This window comes from Passer domesticus, chromosome 8, assembly GCF_036417665.1.
Source record: "Passer domesticus isolate bPasDom1 chromosome 8, bPasDom1.hap1, whole genome shotgun sequence".
NCBI classification, from domain to species: domain Eukaryota; kingdom Metazoa; phylum Chordata; class Aves; order Passeriformes; family Passeridae; genus Passer; species Passer domesticus.
In genome coordinates, this window is record NC_087481.1 from 55,833,274 (window position 1) to 55,856,770 (window position 23,497).

General features: G+C 43.8%; 1 protein-coding gene across 2 annotated transcripts in view; it reads right to left on the bottom strand.

Moving 5' to 3' along the window:
- The window catches only part of ADAM12 (ADAM metallopeptidase domain 12), a 176,742-nt gene that overhangs the window by 70,959 nt on the left and 82,286 nt on the right, over positions 1-23,497 (bottom strand). For both annotated transcript variants that reach the window (XM_064431572.1, XM_064431573.1), the window contains exons 4-5: positions 6,253-6,331; positions 2,702-2,778 (exon numbers count right to left, since the gene is read on the bottom strand). In XM_064431572.1, the coding sequence (XP_064287642.1) occupies positions 2,702-2,778; positions 6,253-6,331 (156 nt within the window). The remainder of the gene's footprint in view (positions 1-2,701; positions 2,779-6,252; positions 6,332-23,497) is intronic.

Below are 23,497 nucleotides of genomic sequence, written 5' to 3' on the forward strand. Positions count from 1 at the left end.
CCTATTCTTTATGAGTAGTTTCATGTCTTTTAATGAACTCTGCTGGTCTGGGGGAAAATGCACAGCCCCGACCTATCCACACCTGGAACAATGCCCAGGGTGCCTGTCTGGTGGGAGGGGGAAGATATTGGTTCTCCAGGATTTCAGAGGGCTGACAGCATGCACTTCCTTTCATTAGATGTTTTTCAGGCACTTGAACCCCAGCTCCACGCAGCAGCTGTGTGAGGTAGGTAAGAATCATTAAATGGATTTCACAGATGGAGAAACTGAGACAGAGAGATTTGTCTGATTCACTTAGAAACTGTCACAAAGCCAGGAACAGACCCTGAAAACAAGACCTGGCCTCCTTTCCAACAGCTGCTGCAAGTGAAGGGGCTGCTCCAGGGACTGTCCCCACCTGGGGCTCCATGGCCACACAGAGCCTCAAGTCTCTGCTCCTGCAGCTTGGAGTCTTTATCATGATGCAGAAAACAAGAGTCCCTGCTCCAGCAAGCTGGTGGCAAGTACATTATCCTATCCCATCCCATCCCATCCCATCCCAGCCAGATCTATTCTTTCAAGCCAGCAAAGCTGCCAGCAATGTAAGCCAAGAAGCTCTCCTGGACTGTGATTTTTTTGCAGCAGCCTGGTCTAGGGGAAGGTGTCCCTGCCCATGGCAGGGGTGGAACTGGAAGAGCTTTCAGGTCCCTTCAACCCAAACCATTCTGTGTTTCTGTGATCAAGCACAGGCAATATCTGGGAGTTATTCTGTCTGGGAGTTGTTGGGCTGTGAAACAGGTTTGGTGGAGTGAATCAACAGGCACAGAACTCTTATCACAAACTGTTCCCAGCCATGGACACTCTGTTTGCAAATCTCAGCAGTGAAACGGGCACAGAAACTGAGATTTCTCCTCATCTGATCTCCTGCTAGAACAAAACATGCACTGCAAAGGAAATTTCTGTAATTTTGTACTGAAAAAGGTGCTGCTCTGCTTCCCTGCAGAGAAGGAGCCCAATCCTGTCAGCCTGCACTTGGGGGCCTTGTCTGCAACAGTGCCAGGAAATGTCCCTGCCAGCACCTGCTGTCTTGACATGTCTGAGCCACCTAAAGCTGGGAAACGACTCTGGAGCTCCACAATTGCAAAGAGAGCACTTTGGAGAAGAAAGAAAGGACTTCTAATGTGGAGAAGGGCATTTTCTCTTGAGAGTGAATGATTTCCAGGTATCTCTGGAAAAGGACATCAATGCAGACCCTGTCCCACAGGTACAAATTTTCCCTGGGGAGCTTGCAGCATTGTGATCCTTTAACTAAAATATTGAGAGCTCTGCACTGGATTTTTACAAACAGTTTTAAATTCTGGAGATGTTTTACAATGAGAATGACAGATAAATGCTGACTGCTTATGCAAGGGGTTTATTAAACTTTTGGAAGATGCTGGATCCATAGTGAAGCACCCATAAATCCCCTCTCTATGTGGGAATGAGCCAATGGAATGTCATCCACTACAGCAAATGGGTTATTCCCAGAGGGAGAGGGATCAAACTCTGCTCTCTCTGCTGCTGTCTGTCCCAGAGCTCCCTTACAAAAGCCTTGACAATGGCACTGTTGCACAAAATGCAAAATCAAGGGGAAAAGATTCCAGCTACTCCTGCTGTTTGTAGATAAATTAAACCCAGAAAAGGCTGAGACAGCTGGAAATCTGACAGGAAAACTGGGTTTTCCAGGGAGAACCTAGAGCCAATTTACAGTTAATTACTGTGATTTGGAACAGCTCTGTGAGTAAATACCAGTCTCTGATTGTCCAAGTAAGAAAGATAATTGTTTCCTGAACTGTGTCTGTTGTGTACGTGAAATTCTGTCAGCCCATTCCTTTCTCCAACTGGAAGAGGTTTGATTTTCAGCAATAGGAATCTGCTGTTAACGAGCAGCTGAAATCCAAAAGCTGAGCATCCTACCTGCCATAAACACAATTACTGAGCTCACAACCATGCAGTTCTCTGTGTCACAGAATCTTGGATTTCTAAAGCCGCCTCTCCTAGTGATGAGGCTGCTGGACAATGAGTGATTCCACAGCACTGGTGAAACAGTTCTGAGGACAAAGAGGCCTGGAAAGCCACTGGGCACTGCCAGCATGAAAATGTGCCAAGGAATGGGCATGGAGAGGGATGGGCAGCAGGAGAGAAGGGATGACTCTTGGAAAACCCCCCAGAATTGTGTTATTTTTATTTTGGCTTTTTCTCTTCAGAGCAACTAGAGGGGAAAATGATACGTAGGGATTCATCCAACATTTGAAAAAGAGATGCAATCATGGAATTATTTATGTTGGAGAAGCCCTCTAAGATGACAGAGTCCAACCATTCCCAGCACTGCCAAGGCCACCACTGCCCCATGTCCCCAGGTGCCACATCCACATGGATTTCAAATGCACTGCCCTGAGCAGCTGTGCCAAGCCTGGACAAACCTTTCCATGAGGAAATTGTTCCCAAATATCCACCCTGAGCCTGCCCTGGCCCAGCCTGAGGCCGTTCCTTCTCCTCCTGTCCCTGTTCCCTGGGAGCCGAGCCCGAGGGTCCCCCCTGATCCCCCTTTTCTCCAGGCTGAGCCCCTTCCCCACTCCCTCAGCCCCTCCAGGGGCTCCAGCCCCTTCCCCAGAATTGACTCATGCATTAAAAGCCAAACCAAGCACCCAGGAGCTCGAACACTGGATGGATCTGGGCTCACCTGAGTCCCGAGCAGGTGCTGAGGCTGACGGAGGAGCCGGGGGACCCCTGGACCTGGCCGTGGTAAAAGCAGTGACCCTGTGCAGGAACAGAAAACATTTCACTGCTCACAGATGCTCTCTGCTCCTGGCTTTCCAGCCCTTTCATTGCAAGGTGATGCTCAGTTTCAGGCCACAGCAATCAGAATCTCACTGACAGCACCTTTCCTGTCCCACCAAATATTCTTTCTGCTTAACAGACCAAACAGTCCTAAATGGAAACTTTGGGTGTTCCAAAATCCCAAAAAGTTATAGGAGGTTTTTGTTTGGTTTTGTATTATTATTTTGTGAAGGATGAATAATTTTGGATTTGTATGACTGACCCCCTTTTTCTGTGTTATGTATTTAAAGCTACAGTATTGAATATTTGATAATGTTTTATATTATTTTAATATTTTTATAGTAGTTAATATTATTTTAATATTTTATAAAATAATCAGATTAACAAATCAGCTGCTGCATTTTACTGCTTTCCATATAGACCCCTATTTTAATTTAAGGACACTTATATCAGTGTATCCCTATAGGAGGTAGGTATTTGAAAAGAGAAGTATAACAAAGACAATCCCAACCCTAGAACTTGAAAAAAAAAATCACAAAGCAAATGAAGGTGAAGGGAGACAGGTTGGAAAGGAATTTTTTTATTGAAAATACCCAACCAAGTAGCTGCATGTTATTAAAAACAACCAAGAATAAAGGGGGGCTTCTATTTTGAGAGACAACAGTCCAATTTCATTTTGTGCCTAGGTTATTATATTTCTTTAATAATCCACTGCTTGCAAAAGGCCCCCACAACAGAGGGTTTCTAAGCTCATCCACATATCTGTCTGGAATCAAGGCTAATTTTATTGTTGACTAAAGGTTATATTGCATTCCCCATACCACCTGGAAACTGAAAACTCTGCTGTGCAAGGCTCCCATCTGATTAGTGCAGAGGGAAGTTATCAGTGCTGCAGCCCAGCAGCCATCTCCCTGTGCTTCTCAGGGCTTGGTTCATTATTGCATTAATTAACCTTTCCAGGCTGGGGCACGGTTTTCACTCACAGCAGATTTCTAAAAAGCACCTTGATTTTGGTGAAGAAAGCCACAGTCTGGGCAAGATGCAATGATTCAGACAGGAATTTTCTGTAAATAAGTTTATGCCAGGGAAAATGTTTGTTTGATTTCCAGCACGAGCAAGTGAACACAGAGCAGCCAGCTCTGACTTTCTAAATACAAATCTCAGTGGCTTTTGTCAGTGGAAGAAATGACAGAAACGGGGTGAGAGTGTTTTACTCTTGGGTATTTTTATCATCAATCCTCATAAAGAGTCAGTAACACATCAGCAAAGATAAAGCCTCAATAGAAGGGAGGCACAGATTGAATTTTTTGGGGTGATCACTTCAGTCACAATTGCTATGGATGTCAAACTTTCGGTGTGGGTGCACTATTTCACTTTATTTCAGTGTTGTCAGCTCCATGCATCCAGCTGATAGAAGAAAAATCAATGCCCCTCCCACTCAAGGACTCAATCTTATATGCTAAAAGCAAAAATAAAATAGGTTTATTCTCATTGCTTAAAGCATGAGGCAGAGGTGAAGTTCAGAGCTCCTGAGAAAGAAATCTCTGGGTCTGAGCATCACCAGAGCTGAGCAGAGGCCCAGTGAAATGGGGAGGGGGCCAATATCTCACCCCACGCAGCTGCTGCTGTGGTCCAGCTGTCTTTATCTCAGAGTGAATTATGGCAAAGGGCCTGATTTCTTTCCCTCTCCACATACAACTTGTCATTTTATTAACTCTGAGTCCTGGTTGTGGCCCATTTCACAATTTCTCTGAGATCCAGCTATGTGATGCCAAAGTTCAATATCGAAAATGTAAACTTATCAGAGCATGGCCTGCAACAGGACTGGGAGAAAATTGATTTCTAGCTCAGTAATTCCACTGAATTGCAGGATTTTTTTTCTGCTATCAAATCTTTTTATTCCTGCAAACTGGTATATAAAATGGGTGTCCCCTCAAAAACAAATAATTACCAAGGCTGATCCATCATACTTAAAACAGTACTCTACCCTTGCTTGAGATCATTTAATAAATAGCAGATTTTGACAATTTTCCAGGTGCTATAAATTGAAAAATAACCTAGACACTGACTTGTGTGCTAGAGAACTGCCCAAGAGACAGCTCCACAAACCTGCCTTGACCTCCAAGCAGAATTTGACTAAGCAACTTTTCAGTGGAAAATCGGATTTGGTTTCAACTCCAGACTGTATTGATGTCCTCAGTGAAGAAGAGATATAAAAATAAAATCAGAGACTTGTCTTTTCTCAACCGTATTGCAGCATTTAATGAAAAATGAATGCACTGAGCTCTCTTTTTTAGGCAGCAAAACGCACTGTCATTACTAATCATGACTTACTTTGCCATTTTGCAAACAGATATTGTATTTTAGCAAGGAAAACCTGTCATTAGCTGTACACATACTCCTGTTAACTCAGGTAAATCTCTGAAAGACTCATGTGTTTCATTTATTTCCTTTTACTTCCTTCAGGAGCCTCTGCAGCCTTCCTGCTCCCAAAACAAATGACTATTTTCTCCTGAGCTGATTTCAAAGGAGATATGAGCACCCAGCAAAATGAAAGCCCTGAAAGCTTTCGAAATGATTGCTTTACTTGGGGTGTCTGCAGCTATAATGAAGATGCTTCTTCAGAAGTAAGATGTTATGCAGAGAAATAATTCCTTCCCCTGATCCCAGCAAAGCCCGTTCTGGATGGGAACACAAAGCATGGTGTCTCTGCTGGCAGTGTCAGTGAGGAAATACCACAACAGAGCAAATACTTGATGGGACTTAGGCAGATAAAAGATAAGCTTTGTAATTAAAATGGCTTGCTGCATTATTTCTAATTGAGGCATTCATGCTGTCAGAGGACAAAAAACATTCCCGCCTTAAGGGGTTTTTATTTGTAAAAAGCAGGTTTTAACTGGTTCTTTTAACAAGCCATATTTTGTATAGATCCATATTTATACATGTACATAAATACACACATACACACAAATACAAGTATAGAGTACATCCACAACACACTTATGGCCTGGATTTAAAAATAAACCCAACCAACGCCCTCCCCCAAACCCCTCCCAGTGAGCAAAGACACCCAAGCCTGCCAACCTCTGACATGAACTTTTGCACTCTGGAAATCACATATTTAGGGTTTTTTTCCCCAAACAGAAGCAGGGCTTTTCAGCCATGGCTGCCATAATTATCACATTTTAATGGGTCTATTTTCAAGAAGCTGAAAAAACCCTCACAAATGTTAAAAGCCACGTGGTTCAAACCCCAGAGGTCGCCTTTAAAGGCTGCCTCTAAAAATCCATGTGTAGGATCAGAGCAGTCACAAAGACACTGAAGGCAACAGTTAAAAAAAAAAAAAAAGAACCACACGTCGAGCTGTTTCATCCCCGGGCTCAGATCCTGGCAGAGAATATTGTGGATTTTAAGGATGAAGCATCCTCTCTCCCCAGGACAGCCCAGCCTTACCGTGTGATTGCGTGTGAGAACCACGTCAGTGCCATCCTGCAGGTAATGGGTCTCTGTGAAGCCTCTGGCCAGCAGGCCCCTGGAAAAAAACACAGCACAGGGAATGTTGAGGCCACCTCACCTTGAATTTATCCTTCAGTGGTTCTGTTTGAGATAAGGATCAAAGCCAGGCATTAAGGATTCAATGGCTACGGGGAATAAGGGAAAATGGAACTCCAAATACTGAAGCTGCAGGACACGAACACTTCCTGTGGTAATTGTGAATAGACTACAAGTTTCCAGACTGTTTTCTCTTCCAAATGAGGACACTGTGCCAGCACATTTCAGTGTTGAATCTTCCACATAATTTTCAACACATTTTAGGTTAAATCTAGGGAGATCTGGGGTTTAGAGTATTGTTAAGTAATGGTGGTTTGTTGAAGAGGAAAATGTTTTCCCTGTGTTCCTTATTTTTCCATCTAATCTGTTGTATTCATCAGCAAGTGACCACCCAAAGACTAATTTAGCACTTGGTGAGTGAAGCAAACTCCTCCTATTGACACTCCAGGGAAAACACTGCATGAACATCACAGAATTTACAGCACTGGATTTACCCTGATCATCTGAAAGGAAATTCACGGATGGAAATTTAACGATTTCACAGGAGACTCTGCAAGATCATGTCTGGGACGAGGCAGTTTGTTCCCATTCCCTCCACACTTCCCCTCCTGCCTTTGGCAACGAGATAAAAAATTTGGACTTGCAATTGTCATTTTCCAGGAATCTCCAGGGAGGGGCATGCATGACAACCACAGAACCTTCTCTTTTTGTAGGGAACTCATCTCAGGCATCTGCCTCTTTTTTTTTTTTTTTTTTTTTTTTTTTTTTTTTTTTTTAAAAGAAGTCTTGCTATTGATCTGTTTTCAACTCCTTATCTAAAGAGCATTTCTGACAGAGCCAGGAGGAAGAACACTCATTCACATTTACTCCTAAGGCAGGTCTTGAGTTGTGCTCCTCATCACAAACACCCTTGAATTTTGACACAATTTCTGGTGAGCTGCAAATGCACAATGCAGGGGGAGACAAGAGGCAAATGCCAGCATCACCTTCAGAAAACTGCAGAGTTTAGAATATCAAAAATCCCTGGCTCTGTGTTTCACAATGTTCATTCTGTTCCTCTAAGAATTCTGTTCATTTCTTCACCTCTAAGAGGTGTTTCCCCCTTGGGTTGTCCATTTGAACACACCAGGCCCTTTCTTTTATTTAAAGCTGGGTAATGCTGCACCCTTGCAAATACTGTGGTGGGAACCACCACGCAGTCGTGGTACACATTTCTTGTGTTTGTATAAACATTATAACTGGAGCATAAACACACATTTAATTTTCATTACTGATTAATTTGTAGCACATTAATATCTAGTGGCTCCATTAGGATCTGGTGGTGCTAGGAACTCTACAAACAATTATTAGGGAGAAAACCCAGCTTTAAAAGCCTCTTAAAAAAATAAAGAAACAAGACCAAAAACAAGAAAGAAAAGGAAAAAAAGAAAATAAGGAAGTGGCAAGGCAAAAAAAAAATGAAGCCCCAACACATTATAGTGAGCATTCAAGCAGAGATTCTCACATTTAACTTTTAAATTTTTCAGCTTGTGAGAAATATTAGCATGTTAATAGATACGGAATGTTAAAACACTGCAGCATTTGGTGGGTTTGTAGGAACTGGATCTCAGGCAACCACCACGCCCACAGCAGGATTTGGGTGCCCAACCAAACATCTGGTGTTGGTTTGGGTACACAATAATAAGTTTACACCAACCAGCTCCCCAGGGACACTTGGCTGCAGTGGGGATCTCACCTCTGGTGCCTGCAGCCTCCAGAAACCCTGCCAGGAGCAGAGGGGCTGCACCCCAGTCATGGAATGGTTTGGGCTGGAAGAGACCTTTGAGATCTTCCAGTTCCACCCTGCCAAAGGCAGGGACACCTTCCCCTGTCCCAGGGGGCTCAGAGCTCCATCCAACATCCCTTGGGCATTTCCAGGGATCCCCAAGCAGCCACAGCTTCTCTGGGCACCCTGTGCCAGGGCCTCCCACCCTGCCAGGGAACAATTCCTTCCCAAAATCCCATCTAAGCCCACCCAGTGTCATTTTGGAGCCTCTCCCCTTGTCCTGTCACTCTCTTGCAAAAAGTCCCTCTCTGTTTCCTCCTGTCTCATTATGACAAAGAGCAGCTGCTTTCATAATTATAATTATTTATCTAACACTGCTAACTCCTGCACTTGGCAGGCATTAATTGCCTTTGTAAAGGCAAGATCCCATCACTGAAGCCAACAGAATTTCACTGTGCAGTTTTTGGAAATGGGATTTCATCCAGGACAGGGGAGTGAGTTTTATTTATTGGGACAAAAGTACAGGTAAAGGTAACAGATGTAGCAGAAGGGCAAAGTGATTGAGCAACTGACTTGCTTTGTGCTCTGCTGTTTCCAAGGTGTTTGACAGCAGTGATGATAAAGGTGACCTTTCTGCTGCTGTTCATTCTGCTCTGAGGCACAGGTTTAGAAAACACTTCATAGATCCGTAGATTTGAATACCAGAAGGGATTTGTGATCACCAGCCTGCCCTACCCCATTACAGGGGTCATCTGACCCAAATTTATCTTCTGCTACAATGACAGGGAAGGAACCAGATCCATTTTCCCACTGTAAAGAGCCCTTGCCTCCATCTCCCTTGAAGATGGAGCTATCACAAACCTGGCAGGATTTTAACTAAGCCCAACCTAAACCCACTGCACTTTGTATCTGTTTTAACTGTGCCAACATTCAGTTCCCAGCCACTGGATTGGATCTCATTCCCTCACATCAGAGCTTTGTTTTTGTTTGAGTCTTCCATGGAAAGACCTTCCCACTAAAGTGAGGAAATGTAGCAGGTAAAAAAATCCCTGGTGTCAGCAACGTCCCTGTCAGGATGAAAGTTTGATACAGACCCTGAAGATACTGGCTGAAAGGAAGAATTGCCAGTGTGAGCTGTAAAAGGCTGGTGAGAGCACCAAGATGATGGAATCCCACCGTTGGACTGACCTAAGGAAAGCAAAAGAATGTCCCAGTGTGGGACACAGAGTTGTGTCTGCCCCTGGATCCCTGGCAGTGCCCAAGGCCAGGCTGGACACTGGGGCTGGAGCACCTGGGACAGGGGACGGTGTCCCTGCCATGACATTTGGGTGGATTTTAAGGTCCCTGATGTATTCCATGAGATCAAACCATGGAAATTTCACATGTCACAGAGCTTTTCAGGGCTCTGCACTGCCCCTCCTTCAGTTTGGGAACTGAGACATCAGAGCTGAGACATCTGCTGCCAGCCTGAGGACGAGCCAGGGAAAGGTTTTCCCCACACTGCACAGGGTCAGGACCTCTGAGATGCTGCCAGGGAGTCCAGCAGCTCCTGGCAGAGGAAGGAGCTTTTATTCCCACTTGCAAAATGTCCAATATCCTAAAAGCTGTGCAGCTGGGTGTGTGGGGTTGGTACCCAAGGACAGCAAGGCATTTCTTGACAGGTTATGAAAATTAAGTGTAACAAGCACTCAAATTCCACTTCTGAGTGTGCACCACTTCACTTTCCAATTATGGCAATAATGTTCTACATGGCAAACAATCAATCCAGCATATGTATCTATCAGGTAATTTAATTACCCTCCCACCCCCCAAAGATATGCAATACAATGGATTGATTTACATTTCTGGTTTTGACTCGGGGTAAAGGAGATTAATAGAGGAAAGTAAATTAATTTAGATGGCAAGCTACTTAACCTAATTGGATCAATGTAATTCTGAAAGAGCAGGGATCAAAATAACATTAATATATCATAGAGCAATTCATCACCATGTCTGGAGTTTCAAATGTTGCCAGCTACAATGCTCAGCAGTACCAGATGATTATCAATATTTGCCCTGCATGAAAGACAGAAATAAATGCTATGAAGAACTGCATCAGCTGCTTGATGTGATTTTAAAAAATCAGCTGGAACAACATTACAACTTTCTCATTGCTGCTCCAAAGATGCAGAAGTGCAATTCTTGAGCATAATTGCTTACACACTTGGTCACTGTGTTTATCAGCACAGTGATTTTTTCACATTTCACAGAATCACAGGATGGTTTGGGAAGGAAGGGACTGTAAAGCCCATCCAGTTCTACCCCCTTCCACACAGACCAGGTTGTTCAGGATCAAACTTCCCAGAGCCAAATGAACAAGCAGAAGCTTGCATGGCCCAGAAAGATAAATTTTATGCCTCTTCATCTCTGACAGGCAGCACAGGCTCCCCATCCTCTGTAAGTCAGCAGAAAGCTTCCATGTCAGACTTGCTGAAATGTTTTCAGGTGTCAAGCAAGTAACCTAAGCCTCAGCGAATATGATGAATTTTATTTAAACTTCTAATCCTCACCTTCCTGGCCCCCCACAAGGGGAAATCTTAGGTGGCTTGTTTGGGGAGGGGAAAAATGTCCTGGTTCAAGCCCATCAGATTTTTTTTTTCCTCAATCCATTTAATGACAGGAGTGGTAATTTAACACACTGCCTCTCACTTGCAAATGAGAAAATCAGTCTCTGCTCTCCAGGCACCGATATATTATTTCAAAAGGTTATAATGATATTTCATCACCCAGGGAGAGTCAGACAGACAGTCACAGGAGTCAGAGATGGAAAAAAATCCAGTGGATCATATCAAGGGCCTCCTGGAAGCCAAGTGTGCCATAGATCAAACCAGGTTCTGCCCCATCAAGCTGCAAATGTCAGGAGCAATGCTGATCCCACCACTTTCCAGGGCAGGTTACTCTGCATTCCAACAGATGTTACCGTAATGATGCATTTCCCAAAATCCAGACTTTTCTAGTTTTTCCTAGCCCATTTCTTTCCAGCTGAGACAATGGCTTTCCTTCTTGGTACATGTGTCATTTACACAGTGATGTAAATGCAGATTATTATTATTAACGCAGAAAAAGTGCAGATCATTATCCAATTGTCCTTCAGCCACTCAGGCACCATTTACAGAATATCAGGCTGTAAAAAAGGACAAGAACTGTGCACTCTTCATACCAGTGCTACTAGGAAAAATCTCAGCATCAATCATCTCAGCAGGAGCAGACCCTGGGGTCCAGCATCACAGGGATGCCCGCTTTGGTTACCTGGGTTCTAAGCAGTGGAGAGGAGGTGCTGTGCCCTCTGGAGAGGCACAGAACACTTGGTGTGCCCTGAAGGCTGATTTTCTGCTTCCTCTTGCCTTTGATTCACGGCTCTGTGTAGTCACTCTACTGTAGGAACTGCTTTAGGAAGAACAATAAATATTCCCATGACTCTGGAAAGGATGGCAGGCAGGTGCTGTGCCCACAGGGGTGGCTCAGGGTGGCTCTGCTCCTCCCTTCCCCTCTGCCTGCACTCACAGACCCCCTGACCTCTACTCAGAGTTTTTTCCCAATAATCAAGTGCCTGTTTTCTCCCCCATTCAAGCACTGCCTCACTCTCTTATACAAACTCTTATTAAAACCCCTCTGGAGATGCATTTGAAGCCTTTCCTGCATCTGGGGGAGGTGAAGAGACTGAAATAGGATGGTGAACAGGCAGTTATAAAAAATGTCATTTATTCTGCCTGCTGACACCAGCCTACTCCATTAATTCTTAAGTATCTCAATTCAGGTCATTTTGACCTTTACACTGAAATTAGTTGTTATTTCTTCAATTGCTGCATTTTTTCCCAGGTACATCCAGAGGAATAAACAAGTCTGTTGAACCTGCTGCCTCTGCTGTGGTGGTCTCAGTGCAAGCACTCACAAAGGTGATGTTCACAGAGGTGTTCTTCAATTCTTCTTTCTCATTACAATGTAAAAAATGAGTTCAGCACGGGTAATGAGTTTCCCATGCAAGGGTACCTAACACCATTCTATTCACAAAACCATCTCATATTCTCTAAACACACCACATTCTTTCCCTTGTTTAATTATCTTAAGTGATTTGAACTGCTTTTGGACATTTTCCCATTGAATGTCTCCACTTCATAATATCCTATCTGCCACACTCCAGTGTGCTGCCACAGAGGGGCTGCAATGTCATAATTGAAGAACCTGAGAGATTGAAATTCGTGAGCTTAATTAGCACAACAATTCAGAGGAAAAGAGGGGAGTAAAATAAAACTATAATAGCTGGGAAACCAACCAAGCATCCCAGGTTTCAATAGTAACTCTATGGTAGTAGCCTGCAGCCTATTTCACATGGTCAGGAGATAGACAATTTGAGTAGATCATACACTAGATTTGGAAAATATGTCGTTGTGCTTGCACCCAGTGCTTTTGATGCAGAAATTCATATAATCCTGTGCCTGCTGGAGTCCATGTTAAAATATATCCCCTGGAATGAGAGGAAGAGTGCCTGGCACACTAAAACCAGTTCTGACAAACACATGCTGCAGGTGAGACCCATGGTCTGGGTGATCCCTGAAGTGTGTGGGAACAGGCACTCCCACTCTTAGCTGCTCTCTGGCTGCTGGGAACAGGGATGAAGAGGGACAAATCATCCATTTAAATCCTCCTTTTAAAGTCCCCAAGCACCCTGTGCTCATAACTTGTCACTGCATGTGGTGGCAGTGTGCAGAAAACCCAAGAGCCTGAGCCAACAAATCTGAGCAGCTGAGGGAGGAACACAGCTCCCTGGCTGAGTCACCCAGTGACTGAGAGCTTTCTTCTCTCCTGACTGCTGGGCAAATAATCCATGAGCTTCACCTCCCCAAATTTCAATGGGCAAAGACTGAAATGAAATCCAGCATGTTGGTGGCCTCCCGTGCTGTTCTGGGCCCTCAGTGCACACCCCACTTCCATCACTCACTGTCACATTTATGTCACCATTTACTTGCCAAAACTCCAGCATTTATTTATCACTCTAATTCCAAAATGTTAATGAAGAGACTAGTGCTACTAGAGACTACTCCTAACCAGTGTGTGGGGAAAGTATAAAGAAGATAAATAACACTTTTCCAACAAAGCAGATGGGTACCAACAAGTTATTTCCCTAAAATGGCTTAAACTTGGTCAAGATGTCCAGGGTATCCCTAATGGGATGGGTTTAGGTGACCCTACACCTCAGATGGTCGTTGAGGGAAGAAACAACACACAGGGCACGTGTGGGGGAATGAAAGGAAGACCAGCAAGGTTCACTCTGTCTCCACACAGCAAAACTTCTCCAGCAGGAGAGGGAATGGCAGCTCATCCATGGACTTTGAGTGGAGCTGATCGACCTCACACATCCCAAAAGCCAAACTCACAACTGGATTCCCAGCATTCCCATGTTAACCTCAAAGACCTCCTGACTGCTTTTCACTGTCCAGTTCTGATATACCACAGCTTACAGCACCTCTCTTGGAGCTGCTCTTGTGAGGAATATTTTGGATCAGCTCCCTGAGCTTCCCTGTGTGGTGGATGAACAGAAATCCTGTCACTGGTTCAGCTGGGCTGGCTGCCACAAAAAGCAAACATTTCAGGAAAGGCTCCAACAAAACACAAGCCACAAATTGTTGTCAGAGACAGAGAGGTGCTGGTGCTTATGGGCTAATGGATTTTTGATGGGAAAACACAATTCTGTACATTTAGGCAAAGCCTGTGGGCTGCCTGCTTTGGGGAGCCTTTACTGCTGGAGCTGCACTGAGTGGTTTCAGTTTCAGGTAATGGAAGTGGCTGCAGTGAAACCCTGAAGCAACGTGCCAAAAGTGAAATAAGCACTGAACTCCTGCTGCTCTGGAGTACCTGTGGCAGGGATCAGCAGGAATGGGCCCTGCCACCCTGCAGGCTGAGCCCAGACCCATCTGTGTGAGAATTCTGGGCTGGCTTGGGCTGGACCAAAGGCTCTGGAGCCTCCTGGAAGCTTCTGGAAGGCTGCCCTTCCACGGATCTGCTCCTCACACGGCAGTGCTGTGGCTGCTGATGGAAAGCACACTCCCCAGCGCTGTGCTTCCACTAAAACTTGTACGAGATAATCAAAGAACTTTTTCTGACATCCTGATCTTGACTGCCCAGCACAGCGTTGGAGCTGCAGATGCAGGGAGCCCTGAACAAGAGCAAGGCTTGAAAGGCATTAAAAGGTGGATTTATCCCTCTTCTCTCCCTCTTCTCAGGATCACTGAGATGTTTCAGAAGCTCAGAGGCACATACATCACAGGTTGTTGGAACCCTGGCTACTGAGAATTTTAGACTTTCTGTACTGACAAACACTGACCCCGCAAAAGAACTACAGTTAACCTGCAGCCATAGAGAAAACTTCCAAAATTTAATAATAAAACTGGGACTATGAGTGTGTAGTTTGAATAGAAGTCAGTAATATCACATAGTATAAAACTTAAAGTTTTAGAATATAGTAATATATACAAAACAAGAAAGAAGTTTCAAATAATCCTTCCAGAGACTAATCCTTCTTTACTTTCTTCTTCACCTTCTTCTTCATGAGTTTAGGCAGTATTGTGTAATTAAATTTAAAAATCTGCATTGCAGATTGGTAGTTAGTTATTAAATTAATAGTAGGTAGTTATTAAGTATTAAGTAAAAGTATTAAGTATTAAGTTAGTTATTAAGTTAAAAGTAAAAAAATAATTTAAGTGTCATTTCTTAATTAGACAGTTTATCCTTAAAAAGCCTTATAAAAAAAGAGATACAACTCAATTTTCAACTTATTAGAGTGAATTACTATAGAGCTCACAGTTTGTGAAACTACAATGTAAATAAAAACTAATAAACACCGGAATCCAAACAAAAAATACTATCTCACATTTAATCCCAATCTTAAACCAAAACAAAACAAAAAAAATCACAAGTGGCAGACACGATCTTTCTAATGCATTATTTTCCAACATCCCAGCACTGCCTTTCATAAAACTAAACATTCTTCCTAGGCCCTGCAGCTCTCCTAGGATGGCATATTTTCAGTCAGCAGTAAGTTTGGAGATACTGGGCTGGAAAGCTGTCAAATTCTATTTGAAACATCTCCGTTAATTAAATATGTCACTCGTAGCTGAGTAAAATTATGCTGCTGAACAGATGTCACTGGGCAAACTGTCTGACTGTACTTGCATCTGAACATTTTCAGACTGCTACGGAATTCTGGTTAAAAGATCCAAGAAAACTGCTCTTAACACGGAAAATTTATAAACATAGAAATTTAAGTAAGTCCAATGAAAAATCAGGACTTATTAAAATAGAACTAACGAAATGCAAACAGAGCTGAGGGATTACAAAAGGTTATTGCAAGCATCTGCAATACTTTTAGGAAGCCAAGCTCCTGCAGTAATGAAAAGTCACTGAGCCTAAGTTTATCCTTAGACTCCAACCAACAAGTGAATCCTTTTTGTATCTTTTTCTTGCTTTGGAGTGCGTGCCTGTAGGCTTGCATTTGCATTTTTAATTTTAAAGAAGTTTTATTGCCATTTCTGCCAATTTGTCGAAACATGAAATTGTATTTTTGTTTTTTAACTACACCCACAATTTCCTCCTTGCCACCAGCATGAACCATTTGCTCTAAGCAGGCTGTGCTCATATTTCACTTGCAGAATCATGAACTTTTAGAGATATGTCTTCATTTTGCCCCGTGCCTCAGTGTCCCTTTCACCAACCTTATAAATTGGTGGGTAAAGAGGACAGAGATCCTAAGCAGATCTCTGTGTTTAAATCCCAAGCCTGTAAATCTGCTTTAAAACTCATTAGGTGCAAAAGCCCTGAAATAAATGGCAGCTTGTCAATCCAAAGGTGTATTTAGTCTTGTATTCTGTCTCCCCCAGTGCCAAGTACTAAGGACACAACTCATGAAGAGGAGAATCATTCTACATCTCCCCAAAACGCTGCTGCTGCTCTGCCTCTGCATCCTTGATGAGCCAGGGACCAATGCAGGCTGGAAGCTGAGATTAAACACAAGCTCACAAGGGTGTTCTCAGTGTCTCCTGCCACTCTTCCTCCCCAGTTAAAGCAGTGACTTCCATGAAGATCAATTAATTTGGCAGCACAACCGGGCTGCAGCTCTGTGCCCAGGCTCTGGAGGCTGCCCCCGTGGAGAAGGCTTTGATTGCAGTGCCCAGCACAAGTTCAGTGGGGCAGAAATCCAGCCAGGAGCATCCCCAGCGTGTCAGGAAGCTGGGTGGATTGTTTGGAGCTGCCTGGGAATGCTGATGGGGTTTTCTGGGGGGTGAGGGCTGTTCTTACCTGAGCAAGCAGAGCTGTGTGGGACCCCTGTGAGCACCACTCCCACCCGGAGCCCCACAGCTGCAATAAATGTGCCAGCAGCACATTTCTTGCACACAGGTGGCACTGGATGACACCATTTCTTAAACAAGCACATCCTCAAAGGCAGGAGCTGCCCCCACCCTCAGCCCCTGGCCAGGGAAACACATCCCAGACTCTGATCAGCTGCTGGAATATGGCACTGTGGTGTCCTGGGAAAGCCTGCAGGGATATCTCAAATAACATCAGGCTACACTCTCAGGAGAGGATGGCTCATTCCCAACTAACTCTGCTTCAAGATATGACTTAAAATTAGGATGAGGTGATTCAAAACAAAACCAGGCCTGAGCTACCAAGCAATGAGTGAGTTTGTAGGCTAGAGGCAGCTTAAAGGATGGGGGTTGAAATATTCCTCCTTCCTTTCTCTTTCTTAGCCATTAATTATGTTCCTACATTCCCTGCATTTTGCTTTAATCTGTCTCCATCATTTCTCCTTTTCCCTACATCATCCCCCCAGCCTCTTTCATCACCTCTTGCATGCTGAGGTTCATTACTCAGCAGGAGAAACATTTTCCTTGGTACATAAAAACACAGAAAGCAACACAGCCGCGCTGGTGCTTGTCTTTAACAAGCCTGAAACCTGTGGGTACCACAGCAGGGTGTGAGGCTGGCACCTGTCAGTGCCCAGCTCCACAAGATGTGGCATCAGTGGGACCTTTAAAGGAGGTGACACCAGCCCTGCTGCCAGGTCAGGCTCCATGCTCGTGTTTTTCAGGCAGCAGAGGAAGAATAACCAGTAAAATCAGGAAGGGCAAATTAGTTTTTAATGTCTTTCTTTGCTTTTTTCACCTCTCTCTCTGCTCTGCACTTCCCCTGAATCTAATTCCCTGACTCTGCCATGTGTCAGAGCCCTTGATGAGCAAATTAAGCCCATCAATCCAGCAGCAAATGGCTGCAGGGGAGCACCAGAGCAACACCCGGGGCTCTGGGGAGCTGAGCCACGACGGAGCAGATGGACGTGGCAAGGAAGGACAGCAGATCAGCATCCCTCCTGCTCCTGCTCCCCTGCACTCACAAACAGAGACAAACCCCACAGCCCCAGCTCCTTCTTCTTGCATTCATGTAGGAACTGATTAGCATCACAAGCAGATTGTGACTCCTCTCTGCAGTGAGGTTTTTGGTCCCAACTCGCTCCTCACCCACTCTGAGGCTGCACTGGAGTCACTGGTTTAGTGAGGGAAGGATCAGACACCATCTTTTAGCGGTTAAGACACAAAATTATAATTTTCTTTTCAATTCCAGGAAGTAATTAGTTTATAATAACATTTAACATTTAGTTGCTGACAGAGATATGACACTTATCTTACATAAGTCATTTTAATTATTCCTACTAACCAAGACCTCAAAAATATTGTGCAGTCTGAGCTAACAATGCCTTCCCAGATATTTTGGGTTCTACTGTCATTTGAAAAATTGATGCCTACAGCATCAGCATTTATCAAGCTCATTATAGATTTCATCCAAATGACTACAGATAATTAAAAGTATGCTTCATTTTTATTGTAATGTTTTCCCCCCCTAACACTGCAAAGTAATTCCATTGTTGCTCAGGGTTTCAGGAATTAATATAGACTCATCTGCCAGAAAATGAAGTTCCACAGGATTATAGGCAAACTATTCATACACCCAGATGTGAGTCAAGCGTGCAGAAATTATATGTGCACACACACAAATATATTCATATGTATACTTTGGAGTCCTATATGCATTTTCACATACATTAAACAGTCCTAAAAATGAACTGCCAATTCAGAGAGAGCTACAGACCCTTGGGTAACCACTCCCTGAAAATCAGTCTTCTCTAAAGCACTTGGGCAAGTTGGACACACAAAAAAGCCCTTCAGAATTTTATTTTATACTTACATTTATCTGTTTTTATATGAAATATATGCACCTGGTGCATCCTCTTACATCACACAGATTTATTCACACTTAAATACAGCAAGTTTATGCTACTACTGCTGACCTGAGAAATCCTGCCAGCCTTTGCTTTATTTTGTGGAACTGTGTGAAGAAACAAGCCTTTTGGGAAACTGTTCAAGAGGATTCTGAAGAGCCCCCCACACCCCAGCTAAGGTTTAAGTGATGTATTGGAAGTTTTTAGTGATGTAAAACCCTTCAGGAGATTTCTGAGCTAGCTGGGCTTGCTCTGCAGTGGGAACTGTGTCATGCACAAGTGAAAATTAGGATTTCTGGATAAATGTAGAGATGTATTTCCACACAGAACTGAACGAACTTTTTTTTTTTTCCTATTATTCATGGATCAGGCTATGTCTGCCATACCTGGAACTGCTATGACTCTTGTTAATAATGCTTACACAGAACTATAAAATGGATGGGTTTTTACTGCTTCTGAGGCTGCAGTATTTAGTAGAACCCTGACTTTGAGTGGCACAACCACCACACACTGCACACAGGAATCTGCTTCAGTCCAGGACCCCTAACACCACTTGAATTAATTAACTTCATGTGTGATCAATTTTCCTTGGCACCCCCTTATCACCAAAAGCTTTATGTTTTTACATGACTTTCCATGTTACTTTGAAACTCAGATCACCTATAAATAGCAGTGGCATTAAAAAGCAATTACAGATACGTGCCTTTTTAATGTCCCTATTGTAATCCACCCTGGCAAATCAGAGAGATAATATTTAATGAGACAGACACAGAAGAAACTCTCCTGATTTAGTGCTAGCATCCACATGAAGCAGTGCTAGCAAGGGGTTGCTGAGGCATTTCAGACTGAAATAAAAAAGAAGAAAAAGAAAAAAAAACCCATAATGAGAAGCATCTGACATAAATATTAGGAAATGGATCTATATTTTACAAAGGCTATTTTATCCAAGACAGTTTAGGTTTCCTCCCACTCAGGGAATGGATTCACAGTGAATAAACCCTTGACTCATGAGGGTATTTCACACGCAGATTTGGATTTTATGTAAATTATTTAAGTATGTTTTAGGAAGTTTGGGCAGTGATGTAGAAATGTTCCCCTGCCTGCGCACATCAGTCAAAGAAATAACACTCATCACCGAGGAATTCAGCAGGGTGAAAGTTCTGCCAACAGGCTTAAGCCTAGACTGCAGCATGGAAAAGTTGAAGCTGTGTGATCCTATCCCTTGAATTTGTCTCCTGCTGATGACAGGAGGAGGAGGCAGAGCCTCGGCCAGGCTGTTCCCAGAGCAGCAGACCCCAAACCCACAGGACAGACAGACAGATGGGGGGCCATCACAGCCAAGAGGAAAACTTGGCAGCTGTTACAGGTGGGGTCTCAAAATAAAGGTTAATTACACGACAGGGTCAGGCTTTCTGGCTTTATCTCCTGGTGATTACCAAACCTCTCAGATCATCTTGCTTTCATTTGAGGTGCACCCAGGCCAGGCTGTGCTCATCCATGGTTTGGTGTTGGAAGGATCAGGTGAGGTGAGAGATTGCTTTAACAGGAGTGAGCCAGAGGGACAAAAACCCTGCAGGGAATCCCTTCAAAAGTTCTCCAAAAGAAAACTTTGAGTCACCACAAGAGAATCACAGAATGGTTTGGGTTGAAAGGGACCTTAAAGCTCATCCAGTGCCACCCCTGCCATGGCAGGGACACCTTCCACTGTCCCAGGCTCCTCTAAACCCTGTCCAACCTGGCTTTGAAACTTCCAGGGATCCAGGGACAGCCCCAGCTGCTCTGGGCACCCTGTGCCAGGGCCTGCCCACCCTCCCAAGGAACCATTTCCCTCCAAATATCTCATCTAAATATTTTCTCTTTTGGTTTAAAACCATTTCTCCTTGTCTTAGGCTCGAGGTAATCAACACATAATTATCCACTGCATCTTAAGCACAAAAAAAATCTCTCTGCTTCCTCACACAGTCCTGAATTTTTACTCTTTAAATGTCCAAAAAGAGACATAAAATATGTGACACCTAAAACAAAGTGGGTTTTTTTCCCACTCCAGCCAGGTCAATACTCCCAGGGAAACGAGGCTGTTTAATTTGGTGAGAGATGCTCCCTTACAACTGTTCCATGGCAGAGAAGCAGGAGATTTTATCAGGTTTTATCAGAGCTCTGCTGGTGGCTCAGCCAGGGGCAGGGGGATTTCTACCTCTCCTGTGTCTGCCTGGTCCACACAGGTTGCAGAGGAAGCACAGGAGAAGGGAGGTGCCAGGTTGTCAGGGAGATCTCCATAATATTGAACACAAAAGTTCCATCAGGTGAGGGGGCAGATGACACAATCAGAGCCACCAACAAAATAGCAGGGAATGCAACAATTTGGGAAATGTGGAATGGGATCCTGAGCTGTTCCCCTCCAGAATTTTGGTTTTAATTAGATCCTTGTCCAAAATAATGAAAAGGATTTTGATTTTTTTTTTTGTTTGGTGTTTTTTTGTTTTGTTTTGCTTTTTTTGTTTTTACTGATTGTAGATTGCAAAAAATGAGCTGCTCTGAGCTTAGACACTGATATCATTGTGCAATCGACCCAGCCCAGCCACATTCCCCTTTCCCCTCAGTTCTGCCAATTCCCTGTTTCGTTTCCAGGCTGAGCAGGAAGGAGATGCTGCAGAAATTCCCAGTATTCCCTCATCAGGAGGAGGCAGAGCACGGCTGAGGTGCACGGAGTGGGCAGAGCACAAAGAGGGGCAGTGAAACGGCCTGACACCTCCTGCATGCAAAGCTCATCAATCCCAGGGATGGCAGCCACCAGCTCAGCCAGCTCAAAAAGAAAAGGCACAAAAGGGAAACAGAAATAAGGGAAATCAAAGCAAAAACCACCAGAGAAACAGGTAGTTTTTTTTTTCGTTAATATTTGTAGGTATTTTCCAGGTGTCAGCAATGCTCTGGAGCAACCTTCCACTGCTTTGAGTGCTTTGAATACTGAGAAAAAATTAACTCTATCCCAGCCAAAATCTGAACAATGCTTTTCTCCAATTCCTGACCAGTTTTTATGGGATGTTGTTAAAAAACCCACATTCATTGGACTCACATTTTGAGCTATAAGTAGCGCTTTCATTTTATCAATAAACCGCATGTCCCCTGCCATGGCATTTTGGGAAGGCAGAAGCTTTTATGGTAATCTTTGGCACAGCCTTGATTTTAGATGCCATTAATGAAATATCTCCTGGTTCTGCCCTTGGACCTGCTTGGTCCTGGATTTCCCTGGGTCTGCTCCAATTTGTCACGCTCCAGACAGGAAGAATATTCCAGCTGCACTTTAGGAAGTGCAATGTTATGCAATTTTCATGACCTCCTGAGACATGCTCTCCTTATCACAACACCAAAAGAGAAGAGCTTTGCTCTGCAGCTCAAAATATTGGGTTTTTTTCACCATCAAGAGCTATGGGGAGTTTTTCCTTGGATTATGATCATCAGTGCAGCTGTTAATTTCTTTACCTTGATCTGATAAAAACTTTACTCTTAAGGAGCCCATATTTGGTTTCATGGGCATATTTTGGATACAATTATGGTCCAAAGTGGTCAAAAAGGTAATGCACAGGAAGAAATATTTCATAAATATTAGGGCAGATCAACAGAATCTCATAATTTCCTGCTGAGCTATGGTGATTCATATCAGCTGAGATACAACAATAAAAAATAGAATGCAGAAGAGACTTTTTAAATGAACATCAGGCAGCAAACAAATGAAGCTGAGTTTTGAACTCAATGCAAGACAGTAACTGTAGCTGGTGAAGGAAGAAAAAAAAAATCACAGCACTGGAATTCCAGAAATCTCCTATTCTAAGAGGAAATACTTGGCCTTTCTGATGGATGAGAGGCTCACAGTACAGTGCCACTGAAACAGGAGAGTAGCTGCAGCTCCAGAGCCCCAAATCTGCCAAGACACAGAGAGCTCTGCCAAAAAGGCATTTTAGACTTCAGCAAGACCCAAGCAAGACTCTTTGGCTTGTCTCAGCTTCCTGATGGTTAAAAGTTGGAAAGGTGGCAGAACCTCAGCAAAAATACCTGGAATGCCTGGGTGGGAAGGAAAGAGCCAGGAGTGTGTCTGGAGAGGGGAGGGCACTGGAGCATCAGCTCTCAGTGGGATTTCCCTCACTGAAAGTTTGTGAGATCTACAGAGTTTTAAAGATGTTCAAAGTTTCTACAACATGAGCTTGTCACTTTAACAAACAGAAGGCAAAACCTCCCCTGCTTCCCAAAATTCCCTCTGCATCTCACTAAACTTAATTGGGCTGATACATCTTTTTTCCCTTTGAAACAAGAAATCTCATAACTTTTTGAGCTGCAGATGGTTCCATCAGGGAAGCAGTGGCCAGTGAGGGTCCTGTGAGCAGTGACCTGGGAAAGGAGCAGCACAAAACACCGAGGTTTTGTTTCTCTGCTGGTTTCTGAAGGATCCCCACTGCCAATTACAACTGGCTGCTGTCAGGGAGCATTACCCCAAACAAGATCTCCAGAAACACACACCCAGCATGATCTTGAAGTTTCTAGTACTGTGCAAAGCTGGAGGACAGTGATTTCATGCTGCCAACAGCTGTCACAAGTAGTAGGGTTTCATCTTGGCGCTGGCCTAACAACAATCTTTTCCTTTTCTATTTTGTGCTCCGGCACATCTTCAGCTGTCACAGCAGATCTGTCAGGCAGTATTAGCCTCCCAACAATATCAGCTCAAATTGCTTCCCAGAATATTCCTCTCCTGGCCTCTCAAAGGCATGAGCCTATTTTCTTGACTGCAACAGTAGAACGAATTCACTCCCCCAGCAGCGTGTCTTTCCCCTAAAACACCACATTCGAGATGTCAAAGATTAATCCACAAGGCAAATTCATGTAAAATTGTTAAATCACAGCACTTATGTGTTGAGCTGCAGTGGAAGAGCTGAAGGGAGAAAGCTTTTTGCTTGTGGCATCACTGCCATGGAAATTCAAGTTCTGCAGCCCAGCCTGAGCAGCTGCCTGCAGCCTCTCAGGCACCAGGGAGATGGGGAATGTGCACTGCTGTTTTTCAGCTTTGCCACTTCCTAATAATTACC